Source organism: Molothrus aeneus, chromosome 1, assembly GCF_037042795.1.
Source record: "Molothrus aeneus isolate 106 chromosome 1, BPBGC_Maene_1.0, whole genome shotgun sequence".
Lineage (NCBI taxonomy): Eukaryota > Metazoa > Chordata > Aves > Passeriformes > Icteridae > Molothrus > Molothrus aeneus.
This window is the reverse complement of record NC_089646.1, coordinates 72,064,437-72,090,317: the sequence shown is the minus strand read 5'-3', so window position 1 is coordinate 72,090,317 and position 25,881 is coordinate 72,064,437. Positions and strand designations below refer to the sequence as shown.

At 38.7% G+C, this 25,881-nt stretch overlaps 1 protein-coding gene across 1 annotated transcript in view; it reads left to right on the top strand.

Annotated features, from left to right (window-relative positions):
* CDH6 (cadherin 6) overlaps positions 1-24,871 on the top strand; it is a 111,228-nt gene extending 86,357 nt beyond the window's left edge. Inside the window, exons 6-12 of the mRNA XM_066559417.1 lie at positions 420-607; positions 1,951-2,204; positions 7,924-8,060; positions 12,544-12,665; positions 13,464-13,581; positions 13,669-13,920; positions 17,679-24,871. Coding sequence (XP_066415514.1) covers positions 420-607; positions 1,951-2,204; positions 7,924-8,060; positions 12,544-12,665; positions 13,464-13,581; positions 13,669-13,920; positions 17,679-18,169 — 1,562 coding nt within the window. The 3' untranslated portion in view covers positions 18,170-24,871. The remainder of the gene's footprint in view (positions 1-419; positions 608-1,950; positions 2,205-7,923; positions 8,061-12,543; positions 12,666-13,463; positions 13,582-13,668; positions 13,921-17,678) is intronic.
* The last annotated feature ends 1,010 nt before the right edge of the window (positions 24,872-25,881 follow it).

Sequence of the window (25,881 nt, the reverse complement as noted above, 5' to 3'; positions counted from 1 at the left end):
AAAAATTCAATGTAGTACATTTTTAATGGGTATTTGAGCTGGATTCAGTTTTAGTGATACTAAGCTGCACTAGCTTCTGACAATTCTTAATATTTGCCCTTTGGCCTCAAGATATTTTTCATACACATTTCTGATACAGCCAACAGTGACCATGGGAGCACCCAGAAAGGGACATCTGTTGCTAAAGTTACATGTTTATAGCAAAGCAAAATGCCCATCCTCCGTATGAGCAAACAGGTAGGAAAATAAGTAACTTTTACCCCCATGAAAGTACGGCAGAAGCTGAAGGCTTTCGGCCCAGGAAGACCCAGTGACTTCCTAACTCACCTGCACACTCCCAGCGTGGACAGTGGGCTGAGAGATGGTGTCCAACGCACCTTGAGACTGACTAACCAGATTTCCCTGTCTGTCTGCTGTAGGCACATACCAGTTCAGAGCTCCTGAGTCAACGCCGCTCGACTCCCCAGTTGGCAGGATAAAAGCTAATGATGCTGACGTGGATGAAAATGCAGAGATTGAATACAGCATAACTGAGGGGGACGGATACGACATGTTTGGAATTACCACAGACAAGGACACACAGGAAGGAATTATAACTGTGAAAAAGGTACAAATCTTGACATACTTCATCCCAGCCTCTACATATGTAAAGTTTCTTTTATGCAAGTAATTGGTATCCTTCCTCTTATACCTTCTTTACTGAAGCAATGCACAAACTTTGGAGGACCTGAGAGAGTAAATTACCCAAGGAGTGGGGTACAACTGAGAAAAAATTCTGCAACCTGAATATACTCACAGAAAAACTCAAGGAAGCTCCACCATCCAACTGTGATTGTCTCCCTATGATGCTTACAGGTTTTGCTCACTTAGTAGAAGATACTGTGTTAAGACCACAGAAATAATTAGTATCACATTGCCTATTTTTCCTTATAAGAGGGTGTTGATTCAGCAGCTATAATATATTAAAGTACATAGACAAATTTCTTTTGACTTACATTTTGTAAAATTTAATATATCTATCAGCATGCTTTTGCTTTAGAAAAAAAAAATCAGTACCCTGCGAGATCACAGTGGACATCATCTACTAGGTTGCACATTGGTTGTCAAAAAAGGTTTGAGAAATATTGTTTACAGTGGGTTATCAGGCAAACTTGATAAGGTTACAGATATCATCCTTCATCAATTCAAGTTCAGTCATCACTAGATAGACATTGTGTAGATTTTCCAAGCATGCACTTGCTTGTTGCTATCAGTACGACGACACCTGTCATTATGTGTTTTTTAGGAGATGCCTTCCAGGGTCTGATTATGATATCAGTCTAACTCTGTTTATATTTCTGTCTGTTGCTGACAGAAGCTGTGAATTTTCTACAATGTAATGGAAAAACGGGGTGACTACTCTCTCCCCACATTTCTCCAAGTAGTAACAAAGAGTCTCTAAACACTGGTTCTTTGTAGTTTTAAGGGTGTGTGCTATAGTCATAGCCTATCATGAAATCATGTTTGGCTTTGTGAGTGGTCCTGCAATATCCAGACACTAGATGCCACAGTGTTTCATTTCTGTGATGGAATGCCAGTATCTAAATAAGCAACACCTAGAAAATCTTCCCTCCTTTAGTGTGTGGTGCCTATGGGCAGGAAATAGATAATAAATCATCAAAAGCCAAAAATGACAGAATAACTGGCATGAAGAGTTAAAGCTGTATGAGAAAATTGCTTGATGTTTAGGAGTTCCAGGCATAGAATTCCTTGAAAAAAGTGGTTTTCTTCCTAATGTATTATCTGGGCATATAGCCCTTTCTCCTTTCTGCTGTCATTTTAATTCCAGTTCAGGCTCCTGTTATCTAGCACAGGCCTCTCCATGACTTCCCACCATTCACCCTGCTCATCTGGCTGAGAATCACAGCAATCTCTACAGACTTTCTAAACTTTTTTTTTTTCCCTTCCCAGGCACTGGATTTCGAAAGCAAAAACTTGTATATTCTCAAAGTGGAAGCTACCAACACTCATGTGGACCCTCGATTCCTGTACCTGGGGCCATTCAAGGACTCAGCTACAGTCAGAATTCAGGTGGAGGATGTAGATGAACCCCCCATGTTCAGCAGACCAGCATACATAATGGAAGTGAAAGAAGATGTTCCATTAAACAGTGTAATAGGAACAGTAACTGCTCAGGATCCAGATGCTGCCAAGAATCCTGTCAAGTAAGCATACACTACTTCAACTTGCCTGTAAATTTTTTACAGCCTTGATTATGCTTTTATCATGTCAGCACACACAAAAAATCCTCACTTGTAACATTGTGAATTGTAGGGCATGCTTGAATATGGGGTATTGTACATGGTAAATGATCTCATGCTTGAACATATTTAGGTATGTGTGAATGTGTCTGCATGGCCTTTGCATCCTTGAATTATATCCTAATCTCTTTAGTAACTAATCTATGTGGTTATTTCTACCATGAAAAAATTTACTGTAAAGAGACCACTGAGAAAATCTTAGTGTTTTCCTTCCACCTTTAACATTTTCCAGTGCAATGCAGTGCATCCTCTTGGATATATGACAGGGGGGTGATCCAACAGCCTTTTCTTCTTCTGTCTTCTGTCCAGACCTGCTTAACAGAGGCCACAGTCATCTTTTCTAAATCACAAGTAGAAATGCCTCAAAATCAGCTCATGTGCACACCCAGGCTCTGATCTCACCTGTATCAGTGCAAGGCTTGTAAGATAAGAGTCAGTCTCATGAGCTGCATAAATTAAACTTGCCATGAATCAATAAACTGTTCTTAGAGGAAGTGGAGGAAATGTTAAGGTTGGAGTAGCTATACCTAAGTCTTCTTTTGTTGTGAATTGTGTATTGTTTCAGTGCGTACTGGAGTACTTAAGTCATACTGGATAGAGTATTAAAGAACTTTTAAATATTTGTGTTCTTTAATTAAAGTTCATTTCTACTGACAAGGCAGCAAGAGGAGGAATCAAAAATTGCAGCAGTATTAAATCCAGGTCAATTTTCAGCAGGTTTCTGAGTTGGGCACCTTGGAAATTCAATAGTAGCCTTTGATCAAAATAGAACAGTGCATGTTTAATAAAAATTTAGTCCATCAATACTTTACACTTGTGTGAACAATTATCTTTCATCAAGATTTTTTACAGTAATGAGTAAGTTTTAAGCTCTTAGCTCATCTTGTGCGAGCAGTAAATATTTTAATGTTAATTTCCTAGATGAACAAGCTAAATCTAAAATGTTTCTGGCAGAAACTATCTTCAGTTTGCATAGCATGACCTATACATGAATTCTTCTTCAAGACTAAGCCTTCCAACTTTAATTAAAGTTTTCTTAAATTTCTATCCGGACATGCAGCAATTCTCTGGCATTCTGGGCCAGCAGAGCATAGTCACTTAAAGAGCAGCATAATGTTTTGCTGACTTTGGTGAAGCCCCAGGACAAAATGAACATCTTCCGTAGCACATTTTTATGGGCATGGGCATGCTAGCATGAAGATGAAAAATTGATTGGGGTGACACCCAGGCCCCTTGCAGTCTTCATAGGAACCTGCTTTTTTTTATCTAATGGCACCGGAGAGTAAGGGGAGTGCTTCCCTCCTTCCCTGTGGTGATAACTACAACCATTTGCATTTCACACCAGCACCAACTCCTAATTATAAGTGATTTACAGTGGTTAGGGACTATGCTGTTCATTGTTGAGTACTGCCTACTGGCTCTTTGCTATTAATTGAATGTGTGTGCTAAAACTTCTCTAACTTTCAAAGGGCACTTCTTTAATACCGTGTAAGTACTTTGCATATTTTAGTATCAGATAGTTATTGAGCAAAATTTAGCAGAAGTGTCAAAACTGATGCAGTGCAGCAGAAAGCTTGTCTACTTTTTACCTTAATAGCATGCAACAGCCAAGTGCAAGGAGAAGAAAAATAAAAATCAGAAAGAGGTTAGAGTAATAGAAATAAACATAGCAAGAAAAAACATGAAAATCAGTAGGAGAGAAAGGAAATCAGCAGAGAGCAGTAGCCTGAGAGATGTTAACTTGCAATAAATGTAATTTTATGGTGCTAATATCTTGGGTATCTGCTAGAATTTAGGGGCTTGGGTTGAGTCTGCATCTTTTTGACAGGGTAATTTTTTTTTTCTATCATGCAATAGAGATGCTAAATCCGATTTTCACTCTGAGCTTCAGGGAAGATGCAATTAGACTGTATATATATGACTTGTCACTTGCTTGTCAATTTTTCTTGACAGTTAAAAATAAAATCTTTAGACACTTGATATTACAATGAAAACCTTCCATTTTCTCCTCTACTCGAGTGAAGATTTCTCTTCTTAAACAAACTGAGCCCTAACTCCGTTAGATGAAAGCCACTTTGATCTTCCATTAAAGGAAACCTTCACAATATCATTATGAAAATGCATTATGAAAAATTCACACACACATCCCTTCCTGACCCACAAATCTTCCTGACTTGTGGTTGCATTAGACAGCAAGCTGCTGAGCATCAAAAGACAATGAAGCGATAGCAAATTATGAAGTGGATATCTGCCCTCGTTGTAAGGCTGCAGAACCATTTGTAACCTGTGTATTGCCAGAGCTAAATTGCATCAGGCTAAGTCTTCTAAGTAAGTTTTGCTCTGATATGACATTGAGAAAATACAAAAATACACCAGTACATGTTTGGCTATATTTGAATATATGTCCAAGTATAGTAACATTAAGATGCTCCTGAGTAGCACTCTACAGTCCAGAGGCGTTATAAAAAAAAAGTTTTGCATTCTACTTGTGTTTGATCTACACATAAATAATATGAACCTCTGCATACTGATTAAAAAAAAAAACAATGCTGAAACTGGCACTGCTGTATTGTACATCAGATCTTTTTAAATTGCTAGCTGAGTTTTTTTGCTATAGTAACTCCTCAGAGGCATAATGAAGTTCATCAGTCACTGGAACTGTTTTCCCGCTGTGATTTGATTTACTAAAGTACCCCAGATGAGAATGATCTGCAAACAAATGTAAGGCTAAATTTTGTTTGTGTATTTTACTGACAACATATTTGCATGTGTTAGATTCTCTCTTTTACCCTTCCCTTCTTCCTGTTGCGTGCAAGGAGAGACTGGAGTCTTCAAAGATACTTTTTAACTTCTAGCTTGTCAATTCCTCAGAGCTTGAAAGAGATGAAGTCCTGAAGTCTGACAAATACACACCCGTAATTTCATTAAATAAATGTAAAAATTAGTTTGATGTTGTCTACTTAATTCTTACTAGGTTGTGATCCAGAAGTCAGAATCAGCACCAACTCAAGATAATTAAAAATCCTTGATCAAAAGAGACTGGATTATGCAAACTGAGAAACAGAAGTGACAGTCTAGCTTATTAAAATCATCCTTCTAGAGCAGATTTAATGGTATAATTGGAATATACTTTAAATGCACTGACCTTGTATGTATTTTCTTTGGGATATGAAGAAATAAAATTAACATTACATTAAGAAACTGTCTCTGCTGGGTTGTTTTTTTTTATGAGTTTGAGTTTCCACTTTACAAATGACTGAATATACCTATGGCTTTACTAATACTTGTACTTTAAAATCCTTAATATCTTGAAGAAGAAGAATCCCTCAATGTTACAGCTCTGATAATCTTAGAAAAAGTCCAGAACCTCTTTTTTCTTCCAGATACTGACTGAATTTGGGAAATCTTTCAAAGATAGTGATTGCAATATACCAAGGCATTAAAATGTGCTAAGATAGTAAGATATTTTAAGTACATTCAAAATATGAAGCTGGAGTGAGAGTAAAATTGAAGCAAAAACCTCCAATGAACAGACAGCTCATGCCTAAAGCTAGTTGCTTATTTAAATGTCTTGCTGAATAAGATTTTGAAACATAGTATTACAGTTAGCTGGAACAGCTAAACTGTGGAAAATCCTGATATTTCATTTCAAAGAAGAATACAGAATCTAGATTTAACTGCAAAATGGAAATACCAAAGTATTTCAGCTGAAAGGTGTGGAAATGAGCTACAGAATATCTGAAAATAATTGAATTCACAAGATACCAACATAATATTATATAAAAGCCCGAATGAATGAAAGTTAAAATGAAATGTTTACCATATCAAATACTTAGTGAAAATATAAAAGAGTCAGACCAGTTTGTACAAACTCATTCCCATTACACATTTCAGCCAAGTCAACAATTTCACACGTGCTGTTTAGATTTAGACAAAGCAGCACTTTTCAAGCTGATGGTAACGTCACAGTGCTACATAAAAGAACTAAGTTAGTGACACCACAGCTGACTTCCTGCAGCCAAAATTGCAGTTAGCTGTCAGTGAAGTGACAGCAATGAATGAAAACTAAATCTGAACTCCTGAATAATTAGCAAAGTGTGCCCATGCAAGTCCTGCCAAAATATGTTAGCTTTTTGTACTAGTACCTTTGAAAGTCATTTGGGTGTTCCCTAAGAATCACCACGGAAAAAGAAAAACAGTTTAGTGCAAATAAGTAATATTTGCCATTTTTTTGTTGAGAAAGGTAGGTTTCACTTAAATTCTTATTTTAGAATAAGACCTAATAAGTCTAATTTGCTGTAGGCATTATATCCCACATTTTATTTACAAAGAATAAAGTTACAAGATAATTAACAAGTTAGTGAATTTTAAAATTTTGGCATAACCACATTTCAGCTAGTTTCTTCTAGTCCTTCTTTCATGCAAGATGTTTTTTAGAATTTAAGAGACACTGCACAGGCACTCTGTAGGAAATCTGTGCAGAATGAAGGACGTGTCTTGCAGCTGCTTCTAGGGCAGAGCAGGGGAGAAAAATTATTCTTCAGCCTCTGCATTCCCCTGAATTCTGTGGTGTCAATGCCATTCGCTGGCCCAGTTTTCATCTGACTGCTTACCAGCTCAGCTGTTATCTTCACCCTTGTGTGGACACAAGGGACAGCAGTAGCTGCCTTGTCTCCATCGATGTGGCGTGCAAGGAGACCAAGGGAACAGACTGGGCTTCCAAAGGATCTGTCCTGCATTGTACATGAGCACACAGTTGGGCTGGAAACAGGAGCAGAATAATGCAATTGCATTCTTGCTTTGGCAACATCACAGGCATATTTCTGTCAAAACCCTCCATAATTTATGCAAGAATTTTCCCTTCAGGAGAGATGAAACCAAGTCACAGCATTTGGATCAAGGTGGAAGTGCTCTCTCCCGGGAATTGGAGAGTTCTACTTTTAAACTTGGATTTAGTTCAGCTGAAAAAGCAAAAGATCAGATCGAAAATTTGAATCTGTATTTAGACTCTGAGCTCATCCAGAGCTTGTTAGCATTCCTTTTCACATATAGATACCATCAAGCAGGGCTGAGAATGTTAGTTTTAATGAGTTACAACAAATCATTTTGTGATATGTGGAATAATGAATCTCTGTTCTGTGCTGACTTGGTTTGGGAGGGCAACCTTTTTAAATGCTGAAAAGTGAAAAGTACAAATGCGCTCCAGCTGTCACATTTTGTATCAGAAATGATTTGGAACAGTTGAGATATCAATCCATAAAAAGAAGGTTTTATAAAGGAAAAGCCAACTCAGCCTTAAAATAAACTTCGTATCTTTCAGGGCACAGACTTCACATTTTTCACTAAAAACAAAGCTTTGATGATTCTCAGAGGTATGTAAATTCCACAGCAATTCATTTATTCAGTGGCAATACTCCACCTTCTAAATCAAACCTCCAATGTGTCATTATCCAGTAGCTCAGAACTAGCTCTTTGTATGAATACATAAAGACTCTGAAGCCTGTGCTGAAAACAAAAGGAAACCCCATTTACTAGCTGTTTGATGTCTAGTCTTAGAAAATGGTTTTAGAACATAGAAATTAAAAGGAAAGCATTCCTCTAACCCCTGTCTCTGTATTTGCAGGTACTCTGTAGATCGTCACACTGATATGGACAGAGTATTCAACATCAATTCAGGAAATGGTTCGATATTCACTTCCAAACCCCTTGACCGGGAAACACTGCTGTGGCACAACATTACAGTAATAGCAGCAGAGATCAGTAAGTTAAAGCTAAATATGACTCCTGTCCCTGCTGTAATGAATTTAGCCTTCTAGCTGAGTGTGTGGAAAGCGCAGCTGGGCACATGTCAGGTTTATGGATAGCCCACTCAATACTAATGAAGAAGCAGTAACTCTGCAAGAGGTCGTCTGCAGTTTTGTGTTTATTAGGGACACAGTTCATGAAGAGGTAACGGAGCAGGGAGAAAAGGTGGCAGTTCTGTGTTCTCTGATCATTATAGCCACTTTACATTTTGAACGTGGTCATTGAATTCTGAAACTGGTTTGCAGCAAGACAGGTGATTTAAAGCCAAAGTGCATTCCTTGGCTGAATTCAGTCTCATTCAGGCTGGATGTTTTCAAATAAGGCTAAAGTGGCTTGGTTGAGCTGAGTGCTCAGATCTAAGTCCTTTTACAAATCTCCATTTTTTACTTTGTGCAAATCTTTTGAAATTACAAGCTGCAGCTACAAATCAGTCTGTCACTTAGTTTAGGATTGTTCCAAAGTATTGATCTTGTGATAACACTAGACATGCTGATTTTAGAAGTTGAAATGCCAGGGGTCTAAGATAAAGACATATGTTCGAGATGGCCTTAATAAACAATCCACTTTGTTTTAATTCGTTATCTACAAGTACATCACATGCTCGAATATCAGGAAATGCAATTCTATTTGCTTTTGCAGAGTCACAGTGCCTATGTTTATGGTGGAATGGTAGATAAGTTTAATATAAACACCAGTTCTGTGACTGTTACAATGCCTTTCTGCAACCCAGAGGCTAAAAAGCTTTTGATTTTTCTGAGACAATATAAGCTCTACTTTCTTTTTTGTATGTGTGTATGGCTCAATTACCTGCTTAACAGTGAGATGAGTATAAAAAGCTCGAAATTACTTGACTCAACTTTCTTTATTGTGTAAGTCTTCTTTAAAACTGAAAACCAATATAAAATGATGTTATTGAGGCGAGCAAATGGGGTTATATGAAGAAGTAGTGGGTATGAGCCTATAGGAATGACAGGACGTTAATAATTTTCTCCCTCTCATGAAAGTTTGCACCTTCTAATGCTAGGTATGGGATTTCAGCACACCAAACACTGAATGTTAGTCATGTGGCTGTGTTTCTGTTAAGTTCTTGAAGGTGCGTTCTAGGGTCAAAATTTGTACACTATAGGCAGCTCCTGGGTAGAGCAGAAGGGAAAAATACATGCCTAAAAAGAAAAGAATAGCAAGAACATTTAGCATTGACAATAGGAAGAACACTTGCATTGACCCCAGCTGGCTGAAATAACATGCAGTATAGAAAACTGTCCAAAAACCAGCTTGGCATCGTATAGGAAGTACTCATTTGGTTTCTTGTATCCTCCCCTAAGCACAGACCTTCTACTGCACCAAACCTTCTCAGCTTAACCTCTTGTGTCTGACACAGGCTTCTGTCTTAATTACCATTCCTCTTTAGTCTGAATCCTTTCAGGTTGCAGCAAACCTGCTTCCCAGGGTGTGCTTTACTAAGCCTAGACAAAATTTGGAATACTAGGGTATATGTCTTCCAAAGGCTTTTTTTTTTTTTTTTTTTTTTTTTTTGTTGAAATGTACTTTTATGATCCAGGACACGTCACTAATTTTAGTCTCAAGAGACTAGACTGGAAAGCACCACTGCTTATTGTTCCTGGCAAGCCCAGAAATTTCTAGCAAGGCTACTTAAAGTCCCATTCCACTAAATTCCATAGAATCACTCAGTGACATTATCTCATCAAGCTCCAACTATATTTCACTGAAGTAATCTAAAAAATATCTAGTCAGGTTATAGGCAGGATATGCCTTCAAATGGGTGGGTGCTCCCTTTGATATATGAAAAAAATAATTATAAAGTCATAAAGAGAAACACCTTTCAGTGATGACTGCTCTTGATTTGATTTTACCGTTAAAAAAAATACAGAAGTTGCTTTGCCTTTGTCTAGAATTGTCAGTAAGTGTAGATTGCTCCAGTTCTAAATGCTCTCCTTTTTCACCAGTATGAGCTGCAGTTGCTCAGCAGCCCAGAGAATCAATCATGCTGTGACTGCTGCACATAAGTAGTTGGTGAAATCCCAGGTCAGTACATCTGCCACAGCCAGACAGCAAACTGGCATTAAAACAGGGGACACAGGGCTAGTGAGCCACAGCTGCAGAATTACAGCTGATTTACCAAAGACAATTCCCAGAGTGTTTTTAAATATTTGCTACTTAACACTTATGGCTAAGTCAAACATTGTCAGGACTATGAGGCTGTATTCTGAAAAAAAATCACCTCTGTAAAAGTTTTATTGCTGGCTCAGCAGAAAGCATATCCCTATGCAAAGAAATAGATTTAAGCAGCTTGTAGAGTCTGTGGAGATATAGAGCCCAGCAGTAATTAAGGGATAATGCTAACAAATGAACCTACATGAATTAATTTGCACAAATAATTTGAAAGATGATGACACAAAATATCCAAAAAAACAAAGACTTGAAGATGCATATAGATTTCCATTAAATCAGAGAAGAGGAATATGTTCTTAGAGCCTAGAGTTTCTATCAAGCTTCTGTTTATTACAGTATGATTTTAAATTGTGAGAACCTTAAGCACCTAGAAGTAAAATGAAAATATGTATGTTTAGGTTTAAAAAGCAGGAAACAAAACAATTCTCTGTCTTTAGAGGAAAAGAAACATGTTTGTCAATATACTTGAATGTATTTGTTTGCAAAGTGTGCCCTACAAAATAGTCTTGCCAATAGTCCTGTGACCTCAAATGAATGCCTTTGATTTCTGCCTGTTATAAAAATTCAACTCTTTTATTGATGTATTTTAGCAAAGAATTCAGCTCACTCCATATTATACATAAACTGTTATTTTATACATCGAATGAATTTAGCCCAATGGCTGATATTAGAAAGAGGTTTATGCCTAATGGAATCATATAAACTTCAATGGGACTGTGGAGCCTTAAAGCACAATATTTTGTCCAAATGACTGAGCTCTGTAATACAAATAAGCAATGTCAATTTTGGAGCAAGCATTTTCACATTTGTGAAAGGATGATAAACACATTAATAGGACTTTTATTAAAGTCAACAAGCTACTATAATGAATAAATAGAAGTTGCTATAATGAATAAATATAATAATAAAACCAGCAAGCTACTATAATGAATGCTTGTAGAAGAATATAGAGTCTTAGATCTGCTATATTTTATTGCACTATTTTTTCATTTGAATGATAGGTTAAAATGCATTGATAAACCATATTAACGTGGGTAGGAGATCAACATAGTAAATTCAGTATGAACCCTCATGTAGGAGAGGGGAAGGTACTTATTTTAAAATAAATTATCTCAATCACACTCTTTTCCTCATATTTCTCTCTCTCACATTCCCATACCCACATAATCCTAGGTGGATATTGTGTGATATGCAGCAGGAGGAGATCAATGATCAAAGGAGGCAGATCAATGGCAGTGTCTCTTGGATTTCTTTCAATTAGGGATGACAAATTTCTTTGGGACCAGATCTTGTACATTTTAGGAGTCAGTGGTTGTTATGGTGTGACTTTTTGCCTCAGAATCTTGCCTATTTCACCATGCATGGCCCTAGGCAAGGTTACTGTCGCTGCTTTTCTTCCTTATTCTCTGTATCATTTTGACTTAAGCGTGTCTCCTCCAGCAGGAAAAGGAATGGTCTATACAGTATGGTGTGCTTTATTTGGTGTTTTTATTTTTATCCAGAAAGATGACAGTATTTTCACTAATATTCTGTGCTCAGGAATATCTTTGTCAATTTCAATCTCTTGGCACTATGCAGTCCTTATAGGTTAAAAAAAGATTGTTTACATAGGGGGGGTCTGCAGGTTCTGTATAGAGTTTATGTTTTTCAGCTGATCCACTTCAGTATTTACTCTAGAACATCAGACAAAACAATTCACAACAGGTTAGAAAGCATCTGTGATCACAGCTGCAGTTATTATATTATTTCTATAAAATAATGATAATCATGGTAGCTTAAGGAACTGTGCCACAAGATTTGTAGGGCACAGAGTACCATATTTAACAAGTGGAGAATTAAAAACCCACTCAATCTCATCCTCATGACTTTTCCTGTTAGAGAGCTAAGGAAGGGAATATGTTCTAAATACTTCACTGCCACCAAACAGTATCAGTCAGGCTAATAAATAGATTTAATTTAGTTCCAGTATTATATTTACGTATATCACACATACATTCATAATCACACTTGGAACGATCAAAGGAATTTATAAATCCTGGACTCCTACTCCATCATAACTCTGTATTTACACAGAATTAGAGTAATGATACTACATTCATCCCATAACACACTCACTAGAAATCAACAGAATGTAAGTGAAGTGCTCTGAATGAGAAGAATTGAACCACCAAGTCTGTCCTTTTCTTCCACTGCACAGTCAGTAACTGGGCTAAATAAAATCTCCATTCTGGTTTTGTCATTTCAGACAACCCCAAACAAAGCAGCCGTGTCCCTGTGTTCATTAAGGTCTTGGATGTAAATGACAACGCTCCGGAGTTTGCCATGTTTTACGAGACTTTCGTCTGCGAAAACGCAAAGGCAGAACAGGTGTGTTGCCTGCTCATACTCAGAAAATATTCCAAATTAAATGAGTTTTGCTGCTACTCTTGCATTACCTCATCAAGCGGTGTACTTTGCATTGCATCAAACTTAATTGCAAAATTAAACAGTGACTGCACATTATCTGATTTCACTCAGTATTCTTCCAGCTGACATGATGGTGTGTTTTTGAATGTTATTTTCTGTACTGCACCTTGTTGCCCCTGATTTATTTTCATTCTTTCATCCTTTGCTTTATCTAGGCACCTGCACTGTCTCCTTCAAAAACAATTTCATGTCTGTAAATGTTACAGGTTCTGTCTGTGATACAAGTATATCCTGCTAGATAGCTCTCATCTACTACTCCTATTGTGAAGCAGCTCAAAGTTGCAGATGATTTGGAAAATTCAGCCAAACTATTTCTGTGACATGAGATTTGGGTAGATAAACATAAATTCAGCTTGGACTGTCTCACCTTTTATCTCTATTCCTTGTCACATGCAAAGATTTCCTACCCATCTGCAGTGGCATTAACCCAAGCCTTCTGGTGAAATCAACATGATTTTCCTGCCAGCTTTCAAAATCATTATGTCACTCCCTGATGGCATAGGATATAATAGTATGGTGACCCCAAACAGCATCAGCAGCATGTGGATGACTTTTCTTGAGCTCACCATAGCAACATCATCTGCCTTGAAGCAGAATAAAAAATTAATACAAAATATTGCTTTTACAGTTTTTTTTAGAGTACATAAATGAATATAAAGTTCACTGACTTAGGAGATAATTTTGTTCTTATTGTTTCAGCTGATACAAACATTAAGTGCTGTTGATAAAGATGACTCTTACAATGGACATCAGTTTTCATTCTCCTTAGCTCCCGAGGCAGCCAGCAGCTCAAACTTTACACTACAGGACAACAGAGGTGAATTTCTAGGAAGACTTTTCTTTATTATCTTATCCTTGCTTTCAGTCTTCAGATAAAGATTTAATGCATGCTTTGTGTTTCCAGACAACACAGCAGGGATTTTCACTCGAAAAACCAGATATAACCGGCATGAAACAAGTACCTACTTCCTGCCAGTGGTAATATCAGACAATGATTACCCCATCCAGAGCAGCACTGAAACAGTGACCATTCGAGTGTGTGCTTGTGACCATCGAGGAAAGATGCTGTCCTGTAATGCAGAAGCCTTGATTCATCCTACTGGTCTTAGCACTGGCGCTCTCATTGCCATTCTTCTCTGCATCATTATATTACTTGGTAAGTAACTCAGGGACATTTTGTTCCTTTCATGGTCATTTTGCATTGCTGTAATGATTATTCCAAGACTAGGACAAAGGAAAAGTAAAGATATCATTGTCTTATCCTGTACATATGTTACTGTATTTCTTCTTTTGAGGGCTGCTACAGATGGGGTGCATAGGGCACAACTAATCTAACTTTAGTTATCTAAAAGTTAGCGATATATGAGGGAGAGGAGACAGCTGGGCTCTACACTCTGTTCAATGGAAAGAGACACCTGTAGAGAGACATCTATCCCATCCCATCCCATCCCATCCCATCCTATCCTTTATTGGTATCTGAGGAGGACCAGACACATTACTCACAACCTTCTGCAGGTGTCCATCCCTTTCTGATGCCCATAGAAAGAGGGCAGATAACTTAGTTTTGAAGAATTAACTTTCCATTTCTAAACTGAGGAGAAAAAAGTCTCAGTGCTTTTTCTCTGTTGGAAAAGGATGCTGAATGATACTGAGGGACTCTCTCAAGGGCTGCAGGATCCTCCATTTCAGCCACCATTAGTAAGAGGTTGGACCCTGAGTGTGGAGGATGTGCAGAGGGCTCTGACTATGGCACTTACAGGTGGTCAACTTTAAATAGAAATCTAAAAATTAAAATAAATATAAATATAGATATATAGATATAGATATATATAGATATAGATATAGATATAGGTGATATAGATATATAAGGACAGTTTGCAACATCTCTCACATACCTGTCAGGTTCCACCCCTCTTGTACTGCAGTGGTAGTTGGTCACTTGGCCATTATCTGTACCTGTTCATCTGGGGACAACTGTACAATACAACATAGGCTGTTCTCTGGGAGATTTCATTAGGATCTTAGGAGAAAAGGAGGGAGTCAGACCAATTTTACATCAGTAGGGTCATGCAGGGGACAAAATGTTTCCTTTATGATTCTACTTCTTTTTACCATACTCCTATCTTCCTTGGACATGCTTCTCACCACTGCAGTCATCCTGATCTTTTCTTTTAACAAAATTTCCTTCTCCAGTAATGAGTCTAAGATGAGGTTGTGGTTCTCAGACTCTAACAATGTAGTCGTGGCTTGCTCAAATAAGCTCAATCCCATTTTCAGAAAAGATTCCCACAATAACAATCTGATCTTTAATTCACCATTAAATTCATTTTTCAAAACATGGTATCATTGTCCCTAAGGGCTGAGCTCACTTTGTATTAAGTTCCTTACCAGAAAAAGTAATGTAATGCTGCAGGTAGTCTTGCACTCGTTAGTACAACTGTGCTCATTAATATCAATCTGACATTAAACGATTTCCTGTTTTATGTCAATCGAAAATAATTGATTCTGTGTGCTAAGCAGCACTTTATGTCAATTACTGCTCATGCCACCATGCACCATAAGCAGATTTTCAATTAACTCAGCTATATAATTTTCTATTTTCAGGTTGGTTGCAGGGTTTGAATGTGCAACCACTACTGAGTGAAAAACAATACTCTGGGCAGACCTGAACCACAACTCAAAGTTTAGCAGCAACAAAAAGGGCCTGTAAATTGCTAGGTTTATATGCAATTTGAGTAAGTTTATCATCTTATCAGGAGGTTTCAGATACTGCTGAACATAGACATGCAAATAAAGGCAATGTACTTCAACATGTAGCTTATGATGGGGTCTTTTCCCTGCAAGTTCAGCACAAAGCAGTAAAATCCATGTATCAGACATGTGATGTATTTATCAAAGTCTCATCCTTGCATGTTCTCTGTAACACTTGTTTTTGTAATGTGATACTTCAGCAACTCTTTGATGTAAAATCTATCATTCCTGTGCTTTCTCAGACCATTCTACCAGTCACTGTTCCAGAAGCCCATTCCAAACTGACATTGGGTTTTTCAAGTTTCCAAAATGTTCTCCAGAGATCTCTCTTCTTTCATACACACTTTTCACCAGTCCTTCTACACAGTGCGACGGCTTTTTGCTCTTGAGGAAGACAATCATCTCTCACTGCATTTTTGCACAGCAGCACGAAGAAGCATCACTCAAACTAGGACCCTTCTCTGACACCATAAGTAAATTCTCATCATTAGGCTGAGGTCCTAATGCAATCTAAACCACCTCTCCTAATCCTTCAACTTCACCATCCATTTTCTTTCAACTCATATTTGCAGATGTTCTTCCTTATTCACAGTATTCCTGTGGTAAAATACAGCATTTTCCTGCTTTTTCCTGTATTTCTGGTGACCTTCTGTAGTCAATCTACAAGATGCTTGGGCACACTTACAGGCAGTATTTTGCTCTAAGCAATCCTGCAGGGGAACTCATTATTAAAAAAACCAAGCAATCACATAAAACAAACAAAAAACCCAAACCAAAAAAAACCACCAAAAATCCAACCAAAATAAACAAACAAAAAGAAACAAAAAACAACCACCTTCCCTGACCAAAAGAAAAAACTCACCAGAATTTGTCTGTCAAAGGAAACTAAGAATTTTAAGGTTCCATGGAATAAAGTTTTGGGCTGGGGACGCCCTTAGTCCTTGATGTTGGCCTTAAAAGGTTACAACTGAGGAAAGGACTGAAAAAAAAATCTTTAACAGTTACTGTGCTTGACTCACACGCCATTTTAGAAGCAAAGCTGACATGAAGGATCATTGTGATCCACCTTATCATCTCACATCAATGAGTTTAGGCATTTCTGCTTTGCTTTGCTATGAAAAAACTGTAAAGACAGCAAGATGTGTCCTTCCTTGGAGTTTGCACAGCAGAGCTGAAATGCTGGGCACTGCAGACCTCAGACTACCAAAGCAACACTGACAGCAGAAATACATCCCTGCTCCTTGCTACTGTTCATTTGTCAATATTCAGCCATTTACATTTTAATGTAGAATCCAGCTAAGAAATCTGAAACTAGCTTCTACAGGAAAGTGTTGACCATATCCCTTTTCCACGCGCTGTGTCCACTTCTCCATCACTACGGAAAATCATTATTGAATAAAAACATTAAAATTTGCATCAGGATCATGGAAAGAATTCCTACCCTCCAAATAAATGAAAAATATGTGTATGCAAACACACACTTTAAATTAAGGGCATAAAATATCTTCTAGAAATCTGCCTTTGTCAGATTAAAAAATATTTTTATCATATCTCATCAGTCCATTTTTTAATTTGTATACTTTTCAAGGTGATGTACACTGTAAAAACATTCCAGGGAAGTTAATAAAACTCAGATGTTGTGCTGGCTGAAAATCTGTTCCATATTCCAAGCTTTTTTCCCAGAGGAGCATGGATTTACTTATCTTGAAATTTTGCTTTGCTAACATCAGTAGATGCCATCCTTGTCCATAGCAGAAGTTGTATATTGTCCAAGGGGTTCAACATAAGTAACATCTGACACTACTTATTCTGGAGAAAGTGTTTCCTCCTTCCCAGATGTCATGAAACTAGTTCTGTTCTCAAGGTGACAAAATTAGGATTTGGCTTTGGGTAACAAAGTGACTACCAGCAAAAAGACATTCTGCTTGGCTTCCTACAGGCTTGAGATCTCCTTTCTTCTGTGCATCCATGCCATTTCATCTCCCAAGGAACTCACAGGCAGAGCAAGCACAGCTTGAAAATCTGATGTGCACATTTTCAGTTTTTCAAAACATCTTCTCAAACTTCAAGCTCAAGCAGAGGCGCAGCATTTCTTCTGGGCTTTAATGGAGTTGGGGATTAACCTTCTTTCCCTTTCTCTTTCGCTGTTGTTTTTGTTTGCAGTTACTGTGGTGCTGTTTGCAGCACTGAGACGGCAGCGGAAAAAAGAGCCTTTGATAATTTCCAAAGAAGACATCAGAGACAACATTGTCAGTTATAACGATGAAGGTGGCGGAGAGGAAGACACCCAGGCGTTTGATATTGGCACGCTGAGGAATCCCGAAGCCATAGATGATAATAAATTACGCAGAGACATTGTGCCAGAAACACTTTTTCTGCCGCGGCGGACTGCAGCGGCGCGAGATAACACGGATGTCAGAGATTTCATTAACCAAAGGTTAAAGGAAAATGATACAGATCCAACAGCACCCCCGTATGACTCATTAGCAACCTACGCGTACGAAGGTAATGGTTCTGTGGCCGAGTCCCTCAGCTCCTTGGAGTCAGTGACTACGGACGGAGATCAGGACTACGATTACCTCAGTGACTGGGGACCTCGGTTTAAAAAGCTGGCAGATATGTATGGCTCAATGGACAGTGACAAAGACTCTTAATATGTTGTATTCGGGTTTTTTTTCTCTTTTTTCTGTTCCTCATTCCCAGAAACAGCATTGGGATATGTGAAGTGGCTATTTCTTTCTGTTTCTCCACAGCTGTTTGAAAGGGTTCTCTATTCTACCCATTTGAATTATCTAATGACTGCAGTCTGTGTGGGTTAGCCATCAGTAAACTTTCTCTAGTATCACTTTATGAGCTTCCAAGAGGCAAAATCCTTATTTTTTGAGTGCGTCCAGTTTACCAAGCCAATCTTACAGGCACAGCAGTAGTGGAGGGGAAAAAAAAGGATCAGATGGGGAGCAATATTTTTACTTGTTCTGCTTATATTGTAAAGTGGAGTATATTACTGTTTAAGCTCACTTGCTTTTTACTTGTATTCAGACTATTCAGCTCAGACGACTGCTCTGTCAATTGTGTATTGCACATCCCAATGTAATGAGGTACCCTAGTTTACCCTATGTATTATAGTCAAAAGTAGTGGTGATGGAATGAAGGTTTATTATACAAGTAGAGTAAGCTGAGAAAAGAACATCAAGCACGCATTTTACTCATGAGGAGGGTAGAGAGGCTTAATGGTCATTTAAACCTGAGTGTTTCTCTAGAACTCACCATTTCCCCATTGCACTGAATCATACTAACACACACATATATATAGTTCATTGACTGCTCTGTATATATTCTTTGGACCTAGCATTGCTGGAGAGATGTGTGTGTGTGCATGTGTGTGTGGTCAGTAGCCCCAGTATATAATTCTTAGATGGTTTCCTCATTCTAACCCAGGCTTGCTTTGTGATACAGGGAAGTCATCCAATCCAGCTCCAGATCAGGTCATGACTTGAAGGAAGGAACAGATCATAACTGGGCTTTTGCTTGCACTTCCTCAGTCAGCCTCCACCTGCACATCAGTTCAGTGATGGCCGCTGTCCTGGAGACATTGTAGTCAGGATGTTCATACCCAGCTACTCCTGCCCGTTCTCATGTGCAGGTGAGGAGGAGTGACCTCAAGGTGACTGCAGCCCTCTGAGGCAAAAGGAACAACTGCAGAGGAGGAAAGTGCTTTTTTTTTGGCCTGACTTTCTCTGCCTGCATGTCCGGGGTGGATTCCTGACTGACTCTCTGCCCAGTTTTGCTATCTGTAAAATGGGGAAATAATGCCTACCTCATCAGGATGTTGCAAGAACTATGTAAGACATTTGAAAAATGCTTTAGAAATTGAAAACACTAGCATTCTGCCAGATGAAGTAACTTTTCATGCTTTTGGGTAGTTGTTTCTTTTTTTTTTTCTCTAGACTCAAGCCCTGAACAAACAAATAATGGTCATTCCAGTGGCCTGAAAAGGCGGTTCATAATTATAAGTCATTTTTTAAAATAAACTACTCAGTAAGGGTTGATAAAGACTTCAATGGAAGGTAAAATTGTAAGCACAGTTTTCTCTGTGTTTATCTGGTTTGCCAAGCTAAGTAATTTTTGTCCAGGTGTGGAGGGGGGGAAGTTGCCATAATCTTGGGCCAAAACAGTTTTCTTTATAGCTTGCACACCACTCAGTATTTCAGTTGGTTTTTCAAACATGTAGTGGCTGCTCTTCCAACCCAGACATCTAGGAGAGGCTCTCTGGAGAAAACCCTAAGGGTCTGCCATGGGCATATCCCATTCCAGGAGTTAAATGCCACCCTGTGTCCCAAAGTAGGCACCCAGCCCATAGCACTGTGCCAAGGAAAGAAGTAATTACTATTTTTAAAATACCTCGTGTAACTATTCTAATTTATTTCATGAAACAATATTTAATACCAGAATTACAGGAATGGATCTATTTTCCTCCTCCCCCAAATTTTAAGTGAATAAATTTGAAAACTAAACAGCTTCAAGTTACCTCAGAAATAAAGAGAGATGAGAAAAAATGTTAATAAACAGAAAACTAAGGGCAATTAAAAATTAATCCCTGGAATTCATTATTCCTTGTGAGTTAAAGAGAGCAGTAAGAGTCCCAAGTATAAGACTTTTACAACCACAATACCAGAATTTTAGATTTTGTGGACCAGCTCAGAGTGAAGAGGATGATCCAGCCATGCTGTGGCCCTGGCTGGGCAGGAAAGGACTCATTGAGCACTGCACACCTGTAGGTGTAGGGCACAGCAGATAATGGCTGGCAGATGCCCAGCACTATAGATTGGATGCTTTCAGAGCAGAGGGGCCCAGAGTTTCCAAGGGTCCAGAGCCTTAGGCCTCCCTGGTGAAAGCCTCTCAGAGTGTTTAAGTCCAACAGAATATGGTTCCCTACTCCATCACTTGGTGAGGTGCTGAGCTGCTGCACCCATCATAATGGCAATGGCATGGCTAGAGCCTTATTTTGTCCTCTTCAGGGTCCCTAAGTAATTTAAGATGCTACAAGCCTAGCTCTTCATGACTTCCTTGAAATTGGAACTTCTAGGAAGCAATCTGTCCAAAAGCTGGCTCTGGCAGACAGGAGAGACCTTATGGATTTCAGACATGTGGAGGAGCAGCAGATGCTCAGCACCACCTGCCCCAGGTCCCTCACCTTGGGGTGTTCCCCTCACACAGTGTCAGTGGGGCCAGCACATCCCGCCAGGGGCTCTGCCCAGTGGCCTCCTAACACATCGCTCTCTCTCCCTTCACTCTGGGGTTGCCTCCAGCAAATATCCCCAAGCTCAGAATCCAGCTGGATGCCCGAAGTGAGCCAGTGAACTGTCCCCTCCCTTCCTTAAGCCTCAAGGAAACAGATTGGTGTGTGGAGGGGATGGCAGGGCTGGCTGTGATATTGTTCAGCCCTGCAAGCCACCTCCAGCTTAGTGGGAAGAGGGAGTTGGTGGCACTTGGCTGAAGACAGCCCTGGTGCCCTGAAGGGGCTGGGCCACTCTGCAAGTCAGCAGCCTGCATTAGTCACTTCTTGGGTGGGATAATGAGACAGCAGGACCAGTGAACTCCTTGTAACTATTTTCCTATGTTTGTACAGTGATTTAGTGATTGTTAGTAGCAGTCCAAGCCCAAGTTTTAGGTTGATTTGGTTTTTTTTTTTCCTTTTAATTCAAAGCTGGTTTTATCTTGTCCATTGAGTGACACAGTAAATAATAGAGAGTGGCTACTCGTGCCTGTTATGTAAATATATTATATATATAAAATTATGTTATGTCACCACAAATATGGTGCCTGAATAGCAAATGCATTCTTCTAAGAAAATTTGAGGAAAACTTGCATCCAAATTATTATTTATGCATCTAGGTTTTAAGGTCTATTTTTTTTTCCTGCAAATTAAACAGATTTAGCATCTCTCACACAGCAAGGAGAGTTCAGTTCTTTCTTTTCTTCTTGCTTGGCAGTACCACAAAGTGCAATTTATAAAATCAGTACTGCATTCTAAATATTGAAAGTGCCATATTGCAGTGAATACAAACCTTTGCAGTAGTATTTCTTTGCACTTTGTTGCATGGTGGTGTGCTAGATGATAGAAATGAGTATTTAACAATGCTTTCACACAGTGCTACAGTTGTCATTTGTAGATAACCAGTTGTTGGACTATGGGCTATGAAGTGGCTTTCAAGGCTGTTTTAAGCCTGCTCTTCTTACAACCACACCTACTTCAGAAGAAGAAATATTATTAGGCAGTTTAGCTAAGCCAGGTAGATAGATAAAAATGCAGTTGGCTTTTAATTTGGGAAAGCATCTGACCTAACAACAGGAAATATATTAAAAGACGCCAAGGAATTCAGTGGAGTCAACGTGAAACAGGGACCTGGTAGGCTATGCCAACCATGCTACTGCAGAACAATAACATCTCTACACTTTAAATAGAATAAGGTTTCTACAGTAACTATTTCATCTCAACTCCCAAGAGAGTCACTTTACCCCAGAAAACTGGTGGGGAGTTGTTTTTGTTTTGTGTTTGGTGGGGTGGTTTTTACCCCAGGAGAACTATTTCAGGTTAAACCCAATTCTATCCCACAGCAGCACCAGTATAGGGAGACACAGCAGCCCGTACCTCCAGTGCAGCTGTTTCAGGACATCTCTCTGTGCTTGGAAGAGAGCTGAAGCAAAGACTCGCAGAGAGCTCTGCACAAGACTCTACCAGCAGTATCACAGGTCTGAGATGTGTTCTCAAACCTGACAGAGATGGAATTGTGTCAAACCATGAGAAAACCAAATTGTATGTATTTTTCAATTATATCTGTTAAAAATCTGCTGGAAAAGATAGGTAGTAGAAGAATATGTCACCTGTATACCAACAGAAATGTTTTCTAAATTTTTCCTAAGAAACATATTTGTCTGGTCTTGCTTCCGGTGTTTCTTTACTGTTAAATGTGAATGGAAGAGGCAACCTTCAAATAATCCACTTTAGGAAGTAGCAGTCTACATTACAAGTTACAGCTTTTCCGTTTCTCTGTTATGAAAATAAACAAAAAAAATCCCACAAAACCAAGAGAATGAATATCTGCAGTACCATAAAACCCAGAACAGTCATAGCAAAGTATAGCAGAGAGAAATGGCTTTAAAAATGTATGTCTACACCTGTTTGAAAACCAGAATTATGCATTTTGAGCAGGACCAGCAGTGGACTTCTAACACTTTCAGGCTTCCTGACACACCAGAGAGAGATCTGCATGGATAGGGAGAAAGACATCTCTTCTACACCAAGCAACGTAAATCCAGGCTGTTTCATCCAGGCTGTAGATCTCTTGGAAAGAAAGGCACATGTTAAATTTCTGCAGCAGAACTATCTTCATGGTCTTCTGCAGGGTGATTCCTGAGAGTGGTTTTGAGCAGGTAACTCTCTGCAAACACCACTGTGTTAGTTCTACCTGCCACCATCTGTTAGAAAGGTCTCTCCACGTTTCCTTTGGCTATGAGAAGCATTGAAGTGTTTCAGAAGACCACTGTCCCAAATGGATGCTGCCATCCTCCTGCCCATTTGCATTTCAATTAACTCTGGAGTCTGAGCTGCCTCATCAAATGAGAGCTGACAAAGTAACAGTCATTATGCTGCTTCCAGTGAGTATGAAACATCATAAGCTGTGAAAGGCAGGATTTTTCCAACCCATCTACACCTCTGAAACAGCAGCCTCATCCAATAAATGTCAAAGCCACAATATTTTTTGCTTTCAGTTCAGTCTTTAGAAAGAGTTCTTTTCTCAAAGATTGTTTCTGTACTTAAAGAGGAACAAAAGCATGTTTGATGTCCACAGACTCATGCGTTGCTCCAGAAAGAGAGAAAAACACAGAACTCCAACACAATGCTTTAATACCAGTCTCTGCCCTCAGCAGTTTTATTTAAGCCAGCTGAAACAATCTTGATCCTGCCCATCATTTTGCTATATTACACTTTTGAGCCCAGACTTGTGTTTGTCATACACTAAAACAGTTTCCTGAAGAGTTCATAAAATTCAGCGGTAGGTATCCAAGAGCTGTGGCTGGGGTTGTAGGAAGTACAAGTGTCAGAGAACTGAACATTTCAGGAAGAAGAGCAGGAGGTGAATTGCATGGGGAGTGAGGGGAGGTAGTCAGTCATATGCAAGGCAGGCCCATGGCACTTAAAAGCCACAAGGCTATCATCTTGTGTGTAGAGTTACTGGATCTCAAAAGAGTTTTTACAGAACCTGCCCTTATCCTTTTTTTCTTCATGTATCTTTCGCTTTCTTTAAAAATAAATTTTAAAAGAAAAAAAAAAGAAAAAAATAAAAAGGAGCTGCTATATTCAAATTTCTCTTACCACAAATTCGATTTGACAAATAAGGCATAAGTCCAGCATATAGAGAAATCCTTTCCATTCCCATAGGCTTTTGACTTTTCCTATGAGACTGCACTATTTATGTAAATATACTTGGAAACACTTTCTATAAGCTTTTAGTTTTCTATGATCTATTACTTTAGTGTTTATTAAAGATAAAAACTTATAGAACTATTAAGCATTCAGGTGAACACAACAAAGAAAAAACACTGCAAACACAAAATCTTTCTGGATTTTGACACATAAAAAACTCTTCAGAATCACTGTACTGTTTTAATTCTGTGATTACTTTCATTGCTTTGAAAAAATTAAACTTTAAAGAAAGGCCTTATAATAAATGCTATGTGCATCTTAACTGTGTTACTGAGCTAAATCAATCTGGCAAACTCCTATTGTGATTTGTGATTTTTTTAAACCCTTTAAAATAAATGCTTTTTGGAATTGATTTTTTTTAAATTAAAAATACTTCCAAGCATAAATTGAAAATGATGCCTCCACCTGGGAAGATTTACTTGCTGGCATGCTCCAGCCACACAGTCTCTCATAATGTCATCCCCTGGTTGCGCCAAGGGAGCCTCAGCATTGGATGGATCTGTCATTGCTCAGCAGAGAGCAATGAGACATTTGTGGGTGACAATTTTGTCACCCAAGAGGTTTACACCTAGAACTTCCCTGTGTTGCAGAGGGACCCATGCTGGAATGATTATCTCTTCTGCAGCGTGGATGGGCAATTTGTTTTTGTCAGTTGGAAAGTGTGCACTCTCTCCCTTATATTTCCTGTTCACTGTACTGGCTTCTTTTTTTGGGGTTGGGGAGGGCAGGGGGAGATGAAATTTAAGGATTTGATGAGAAACCAATTTGAACAACAATTTCTCACAGACAGAGTGAATTTGCCTTTTTGCAAATTGATTTTTGTAACAAGTTATTTATATGATATTACTTAATAAATTGTTTTTTCTAACTTGTTTTTTTTTTCTAATTCTCTCAATCTATGTTATGTATTTACAACACTATCATAAAGATAAACCTTTGAAAAGATTCTCCAATCACTTTAAGACAAAGGGCGAAATTGACTCAGTCTTTGAAATTCCATTCTTAAGTGTCTGGTGTGCACCATGCTATAAAAGCAGTAGGATCACTATTCTGTGATCATTGAGGCCTCCCAAGAGTGGTGTAATTCCAGAAGGAATCATCCACAAGGAGGATATTAGCCTGTGATCACAAGCCTAATTTTGACTAGCCAAGGTTCCCCAGGAGGGCAGCAGAAGCTTTGTCAAGGTAAAGCGTGTAAAATGCCTTTATTTAAGCATATAAAGATCACATAATTTATAATAGCACTGCTCAGTTATTTGTCTTTCATCATGTGAGATTAAAAAAAAATTAGTCTCATTGCAGTTATGGAGAGTCCAAATGTCATTTGCAGTATCTTTTTACATAAGAAGAACAACCTCCAGAGAAAATTCTTCATTTTAATACTCCCTTAATAAAAGAGCTGTCTATATCTCCAGAAATTCCATCATATTTTAAAGGACAAGGACAAGGAAAGAGTGGGAAAGGTCACAGCAAAGTAATATTTCATTAAAAGCATTAGAGTGAACCACAGATTCAAACAGTTTAGCACTGAAACCCATATAGGGTTCCCATATGAACCCATAGTCCCATATGAAAGGACTAAGTTCTGTAACTGATGAGAAATTAGCCCAGATATCCACCTGCAATCTTTGGTGAAGCTGCAGAAGAAAGCCTCTGTATGAATGGCCAAAAACCCCTCAGCTTTTAAAAACAACAGGAGATCACAAGGATATAAATGCAAAAGTCAACGCAGTTTGTATTTACCTCATTGTCTGAACACCAAACCAGGGAAACCAAGCATGGCACTGTACAGGAGGATGCATCTTCTGCCCACCCACTCTCTTCAACAGAGGCACACACACACACATTTGCAGGTGCGAGCACAGAGAGGCTGCAGTG